This window comes from Phyllopteryx taeniolatus, chromosome 10 (genome assembly GCF_024500385.1).
Source record: "Phyllopteryx taeniolatus isolate TA_2022b chromosome 10, UOR_Ptae_1.2, whole genome shotgun sequence".
NCBI classification, from domain to species: domain Eukaryota; kingdom Metazoa; phylum Chordata; class Actinopteri; order Syngnathiformes; family Syngnathidae; genus Phyllopteryx; species Phyllopteryx taeniolatus.
In genome coordinates, this window is record NC_084511.1 from 1,546,260 (window position 1) to 1,553,692 (window position 7,433).

Below are 7,433 nucleotides of genomic sequence, written 5' to 3' on the forward strand. Positions count from 1 at the left end.
GTCAAATGATAAGGCTGGAAATAGTAACAACATTTTGACAACATAAGGAGCAGAAAGTAGATATCTGGTTTAAAATGTTGTAAAATTCAAAAGTCGTCCAAAAAGTGAAGTACATATACCTGAAAAATCAGTAACAAATTACTGTTAAGTATTTGTACTTTTGCAAAAAAAAAAAAAAAAAAAAAGCACAGCCACACTACCGGTCTGAGTAGTGTGGCAGCAAAAGTAGAAAAAAAAAAAAAAAAAAAAGCTTTTTCTACGTATTAAAATTAAAAAAAACATTTTATTTATTTATTTTTACTGCATTTTTTCTTTCGCGTTCACCCTGGAGGCATCGTGACGGTGTCCCAAACTCCGTGGTAGGTGGCGGTAATGGACCAGAACGTTTGTTGCCGGCCGTCATTAAACGAAGAAGAAGGAAAAAGCAGCAGCAGAAGAAGAAGGTCTCGAACGTGTTCCGGAAGTGAAGTGAAGTAAAGTGGACGCGTAACGCATGTGGTCCAATTGAACTGTGAATACAACAGCCCTTTCATTCTTTTGAGGCCACTTTTGGATCCTGACAAGACACAGGGACACATTTGCTACTGAGAAGACGTTCATCATTTCAAGGTACTTTTATAACTAGCACTAAACCGGTAGAGCTTGGCTAACGTCAGCTAAGTAGCGGTCACGTGAGGAAAAGGATTCACTTCAAATTGTCAACACACGTTCGCAAATACGTTTAGAGAGGAGCCTACAAAAATGTCTCAATTTAACTGAACGTTCTGTTGTAAAAGTTGTTGTGATATGATTAAAAAAAAAAAAATGGCTGTTACCATTTTCTCAGGATTCGAGTTACGATAACAGTAGACTACCTTTATGTATTTGTTTCTTTTTCCCCATTTCCTCAGCTGGCTTAGAACGCGAACATTTCATAATGTCACAGGCCACTAAACGCAAGCACGTCGTCAAGGAGATTCTTGGAGACGTTTTCGTGCCGACGGAGAAGCAGCAGATTGTGAAGGTTTGGAAGACTTTTCATGCTACGTGATATTTTACTACAATGGATTGCAAATCCTTACATATGAGCCAGGATCCCAACTATTTATTCTTCATTTTCTGTCTCAAATTTCCCCCCTCTCACTGTCTCTTGTAGGTGACTGGTAGTCGTGGTAACAACCTCCATGAAACTGTCACAGCTCAGGGCGAGATGTTCCTGGTGAGCATGCCCACAAAGTTCCGCAAGAATATTTGGATCAAGAGAGGTGAGTGCAAGAGTTGGAAGACATGCCATCAGGAGCCCTCCAAAACATCTGTGACGCACAACTTTCTTTTGACCTGCGACCTCCCATCCTACCAACCTAATGCTACCGTGAACCCGTCATGCATTTTCTCTCTGAGTGACATTAACTACAACTAAAAATTTCTTGTAATTCTCCGCTAATCTTTTCCAGTACACCAAAATGATATAAAATATTCCTGTTTCCTCAGTGTTTTTGGACATATCAAAGCATCACATTTTCATGTGCCTGCCAACGCTTGTGATTTTGTGATCTCATTTTTCCGCACCTTGGTCTTTCTCTAAAGGTTCTGACCTGATGTTATTTTATTTGTTCCCTCACATCTAGGTGACTATGTGATCGTGGATCCAATTGAGGAGGGAGAGAAGGTGAAGGCAGAAATCAGCTCCATTCTTTACAAAGATCACATTGTGTACCTGCAAAAACAGAATCTCTGGTGTGTGGCAAGTCAAACGCAACACACACTGACTGGTGCGTGTGAACCCCCTCAATGTGCTTGAGTGAAATTGTCCCAATCGTGTGCCTCCAGGCCCCAAGGCTTTGTGATTGAAAACAAGGCAAACCAACAGCCAGACCAGGAAAACAACACTGAGGAGAAACACCAAGAGGAGGACAGCGCTGGCGACGCCGAAGACGAGGACGATTTGTTTGTGAACACCAACCGCTCCACCTACCAGTACAGTGAGAGTGACGATGAAGAGGACAGCGACGCTCAGGACACAGAGTGATAGTGGGAACACTGAGGCTGCCGACTCGTATTGTGACAATTCTCAGGCATTATAGTTCTTTTTTCCCGCTGATCCTACAGCTTCCTCGTTCCTTCCAGGCTTCACATCACAGCCGCATGGACGCTTTGATGGCTGGCCTCATTCTTGCACGTAATTAATTGTTCGGTGCACGGGCACCCACATTTGAATCTCAAGAAACATGTTTTTTTTTTTTTTTACATTTCACTGAAATTGATGACAAACATTTCCACACGGTTTTCCATCCATTTTCTGTACCGCTTCTCCTCACAAGGGTCGCCGGCGTGCTGGAGCCTATCCCAGCTATCTTCGGGTGAGAGGCAGGGTGCACCCTGAACTGGTCGCCAGCCAATCGCAGGGCACATATAGCCAAACAACCATTCGTTTATTTTGTGCTTATAAACTTTATGTCTGGATCCTAAATTGTATCACGTTTATCATTTTATGAAAGAGAATTATGTAAGTTACAATTTCATAGCTTGCAGCTCCTTTAGTCCAACCCCAATTCCAATGAAGGTGGGACATTGTGTTAAATATAAATATAAGTAGAACATGATTTGCAAATCATTGTATTGTTTTTATTTAATTGAATACAATAAAAAGACAAGATATTTCATGTTCAAACTGATAAACTTGATTGTTTTTAGCAAATAATCATGAACTTAGAATTTTATGGCTGCAACACGTTCCAAAAAAGCTGGGACAGGGTCATGTGTACCACTGTGTTGCATCACCTTTTCTTTTAACAACATTCAACATGGGAACTGAGGACACTAATTGTTGAAGCTTTGTAGGTGGAATTCTTTCCCATTCTTGCTTGATGTACAGCTTCAGCTGTTCAACAGTCCGGGGTCTCCGTTGTCGTATTTCACGCTTCATAATGCGCCACACATTTTCAATGGGAGACAGGTCTGGACTGCGGACAGGCCAGTCTAGTACCCGCACTCTTTTACTACGAAGCCACGCTGTTGTAACACGTGCAGAATGTGGTTTGGCATTGTCTTGCTGAAATAAGCAGGGGTGTCCATGAAAAAGACGTTGCTTGGATGGCAGCATGTTTCTCCAAAACCTGTATGTACCTTTCTGCAATAATGGTACCTTCACAGATGTGTAAGTTGCCCTAACACAGCACCATACCATCACAGATGCTGGCTTTTGAACTTTGCGTCCATAACAGTCCGGATGGTTCTTTTCCTCTGGCCCGGAGGACACAACCGTCCACAATTTCCAAAAACAATTTGAAATGTGGACTCGTCGGACCACAGCACACTTTTCCACTTTGCATCAGTCCATCTTAGATGAGCTCTGGTCCAGAGAAGCCGGCGGCGTTTCTGGGTGTTGTTGATAAATGGCTTTTGCTTTGCATAGTAGAGTTTCAAGTTGCACTTACGGATGTAGCGCCAAACTGTATTTACTGACATTGGTTTTCTGAAGTGTTCCTGAGCCCATGTGGTAATATACTTTACACATTGATGTTGGTTTTTGACGTAGTCCCGCCTGAGGAATAAATTTTTTTTTCTTTCGTATTTCATTCATGTAGTCAGGACCAAACCGTTTAGTGATTTATTGACCAGTAGCAGAACTTTAAAATCTATTCTCAAGCTGACTGGAAGCTAGTGTAAAGACTTTAGAATTGGAGTAATATGCTCTGACCTCTTTGTTCTGGTCAGAACCCGAGCTGCAGCATTCTGAATGAGCTACAGCTGTTTAAAGGTCAGATGACAAAGATGTTATGGGCTCAGTTAAAATGAATATTTGCATTGTTTATATGTTATGTAATACATGCACATAACGTCCAGCAAGTTTTCAACCATAGTTTTAGCTAAAAATTTGGTTTTTATGATGCATATTGAGCCCTACCCGAACATACCCGAAGCTGTAGTTACTCTATGCACCACAAGGGCTACCGGAAGTGACGTTGAAATTGACAAACACGGCGCGCGACACTATAGCAAGGGCGAGCAACGTGTTGGAATATGTGGAGGAGTAGGATTTTGACGATTGTGTAGATGGGAAGACATATATATATATACACACACATATATATATATATATATATATATACATATATATATATATACATATATATACATATATACACATATATACATATATATACACATATATATACACATATATACATATATATATACATATATATATATATATATACATATATATATATATATATATATATATACACATATATATGTATGTATATATATATATATGTGTGTATATATATGTATATATGTGTATATATGTATATATATATGTATATATGTGTATATATGTATATATATGTATATATATATATGTGTATATATATATATGTATATATATGTATATATATATGTATATATATATATATGTGTATATATATATATATATATATGTATATATATATATGTTAATTGGAGACTCTAAATCGCCTGTAAGTGTGACTGTGAGTGCGAATGGTTGTTTGTTTGTATGTGCCCTGCGATTGGCTGACAACCAGTTCAGGTTGTACCCCGCCTCCTGCCCGATGACAGCTGGGATAGGCTCCAGCACGCCCGCGACCGTAGTGAGGAGAAGCGGCTCAGAAAATGGATGGATGGATGGATATGTATATATATGTATATATATATATATATATATATATATGTATATATATGTATGTATATATATGTACTAGAGGAAAATTGGGGTCATTACTTTTTTACTCCCCCTCAAAGATCGTGCTGCAAGTAGTAGTAAACTAAACTTTTGTTGGGTTTGACTTCTTGTCAGAAACCCTCAGTGGCACATGCCAACACTCATTCTGTGTCTTTGACACGCTATCCCACAGTTCAATTAGCTGCATTGGGCTTCGTTTATGGACCAAGAGGATCGTGTGGTATGCACACGGCTCCTGCTCTTCGTTGTCAGGGAAGTCAAACGTGAGGAAGCCAGGGTGGTGGATGGGGTACACGTTCAGCCGAGCCATGCACATCCCAACAAAAACATCGTCTATTGGGAAGAGGTGAACTCTTCCAGAAAGTTCATGTAGACGTTTTGCCATCTGGCCTGAGTACAACACTCCTCCGCCACCTGCATAGGTGGGATAGAGTCCATTGTAGAAGCTGTCTGGCACGAAGTACTTGGACTGGTTCACTCGATTGGGAAACGCTGCACTGATGACGTCGCCAACCATGAATTCATTCATGGCGTGTTCTGCATGAGGCCTCTCTAGCTCGTCGTGGAGGTAGGCGATCATGTTTGGCGTGTTGACAAAAACGTCGTCGTCACCCTTGAATACAAAGCGAGTCTGGCCGCAGTGGCCCGAGAACCACTTCCAGAAGAGAACGTCCTTCAAGGTGAGGTTGAAAAAAGTGTCGCTGAAGTTCCACTGTACAATGTCACCGTAATTTTGACCCTCCATCCGCAGCAACTCAGCTACATCCCCTCCAGAGTCTTGGGGGTTCTCTTTGCCTATCAGGAACACCCGCCGGATATATCCTCCAATCTCCTGTTTTCTCTTACTGTTCTTTCTGTGTGTGGCCACCCAGCCCACTTGGCCCCAGGTCTGTCGGATGGCCTGACGGTTCTTGAAGTTCACCTCGGTCGACTTGATGGCGAGGAGAAGCAGCGGTGGTTCCTTCTCATTGGCTGCTCCTGCTCCACAGGTTGCATTTGTAGAGTGCATGATGACTGGGTAGTTTCTATGATTCATGCGGCTCACAAAGTCTTGCATCTGCTGTGGTAGCTGCTCAAATTTCCTCCTCATGGAGTCAGAGTTAGTAACCGCCAAGAAGCTTAGCCTCAGAACAGAATCATAAATGTCCTTATTCTTAAAGGCCATGACAGCATTTTGGGCATTCAGGATGGGGTTAAAATGGCGGTCAATGGCCACCTGGAGTTGGTTCCAGAAAGAGTCTTCATTGAGCCTCCAGAAAGTTTTAGGCAGGGAGGCAAAGTTCTTACTTTTAAAACTTCCAAAGGCCACAAAATGATGACTTTTTGGAGAATGCAACGCATCAATGGTCGCCTGCGGTGCCGCCTTATTCATGTGTGAACACACCATGACGCCAAGGAAGACAAAGAGAAGGACCAGGCAGATGCATGTGCTGCACACACAGATGAGGACTCTCTGCCACTGACAGTGGAACCGTGCCATTCTACTGCAAAAGCAGACAAAATATTGTATATTAGTTTTGACAAGAATTCATCGTTTACAATAAAGGTGAGGCGACTGCTGTCAGAAATGTTTTGTCACCTTAACGAGGTTTAAAAGAATGAGGAGAATCTGAAAACTAACATCTAAAACCTTTGGTCTTCAAGAGAATTCCTGCTTCTCACTGAGCTCACAGTCACAGCAGTACAAGACTTTTCATACATATGGTGTATTGTATTGCCAATTTGGTCCCTCATCAGTCAGTTAGTTTCATCAATTGTACTGTATTGCGTCAGGAGGAGAACGTCAACATGGCATTTTTAAATGGAGGTGTCACGTACGTGGTTAGAGCGAAGGCGAGTAACGCAAGGCAAGAACATGGTGGACCCAATTGCAGGGAAGCAGGGAGGCAAGGCAGGAGTGCGGGAGTCTCAAAATAATAATATTTAATCTTCAAAAAGGGAAAACTGAACGAAGTCCCACAACAGATAATCAAATCAAAGTAACAAAGAAACACTCAAATATCTAAAACTGGAAACAAACTATGACCTGTGAGTAAGACGTGGAATAGATAGGGAAAATGACACCTGACAATGACATACCACAATGATAAAGACAACTGGCGACTAAGACATGGCAAAGACATGTGACAACGACAATGAACCGACAAGAACTGAAAGAAACCAGGGAACTAAATACAAACAAATTGACGAGACAACGAGGAACACCTGGACAAGACACGAGTGACTGGAGAGAGCTGATTGCTAATTCGTACAATTTGCAATTTCACCAATGTGATTTTACAAGAGTTGCCCAAGTACCCAGCTTCAAAAACATTTCTTTATTACCATTCATCTTTTAAAGAAATAAACACAATATCTCATCAATGTATAGTTATTTTAAATGAATGAAACCTCAATTTTCTAGAAAGAAGCAGTAGTACAAGATCCAAAAGCTGTTTAACATAACATCTCAGAAGGGTATAATTCAGAATTCAATTTGTTCTGCTCACCTCTTTTTTGGCCCAAGAGTTTTTTTCTTTTACTGAAAACCTCTGATGAGGAGCGATTAGTATCCCATGCTGTAGTGATGACTACAATTGTGCCTCAATTCCCTGTAAAAAAGAAAACTCAGTTCGATCGGTCATTCTCGCTGAAATAATATTGAAATCATTTTGTCTGTGGACTAATGACAGCCTTTCAATTATGGGGGAGAGAGGCGAACTGAAACGTTGGTCACATTCTTTTTAAATATCCCCACTGCCCCCCCACC

At 41.2% G+C, this 7,433-nt stretch overlaps 2 protein-coding genes across 2 annotated transcripts; one reads left to right on the forward strand and one right to left on the reverse strand.

The window, feature by feature from the left end:
- Positions 1–431: 431 nt before the first annotated feature.
- On the forward strand, positions 432–2,658 carry eif1ad (eukaryotic translation initiation factor 1A domain containing). The gene is made up of 5 exons (XM_061787456.1): positions 432–609; positions 891–1,003; positions 1,136–1,244; positions 1,608–1,716; positions 1,810–2,658. The coding sequence occupies exons 2-5, from the start codon at positions 917–919 to the stop codon at positions 2,006–2,008; spliced, it is 504 nt and encodes a 167-aa protein (XP_061643440.1). The 5' UTR covers positions 432–609; positions 891–916; the 3' UTR covers positions 2,009–2,658.
- Positions 2,659–4,472: 1,814 nt separating this feature from the next.
- On the reverse strand, positions 4,473–7,359 carry LOC133484605 (N-acetyllactosaminide beta-1,3-N-acetylglucosaminyltransferase 2-like). The gene is made up of 2 exons (XM_061787452.1): positions 7,174–7,359; positions 4,473–6,168 (listed from the first exon to the last, which is right to left on the reverse strand). Exon 2 carries the CDS (start codon positions 6,162–6,164, stop codon positions 4,767–4,769), a length of 1,398 nt encoding a protein of 465 aa, XP_061643436.1. The 5' UTR covers positions 6,165–6,168; positions 7,174–7,359; the 3' UTR covers positions 4,473–4,766.
- Between the last annotated feature and the right edge of the window lie 74 nt (positions 7,360–7,433).

Coding starts and splice junctions, on each gene's coding strand:
- LOC133484605 (XM_061787452.1), bottom strand. CDS start 6,164: ATGGCACGGTTCCACTGTCAGTGGCAGAGAGTCCTCATCTGTGTGTGC.
- eif1ad (XM_061787456.1), top strand. CDS start 917: ATGTCACAGGCCACTAAACGCAAGCACGTCGTCAAGGAGATTCTTGGA. Junction 1,004..1,135: donor AGAAGCAGCAGATTGTGAAG/GTTTGGAAGACT, acceptor TGTCTCTTGTAG/GTGACTGGTAGTCGTGGTAA. Junction 1,717..1,809: donor CTGCAAAAACAGAATCTCTG/GTGTGTGGCAAG, acceptor GTGTGCCTCCAG/GCCCCAAGGCTTTGTGATTG.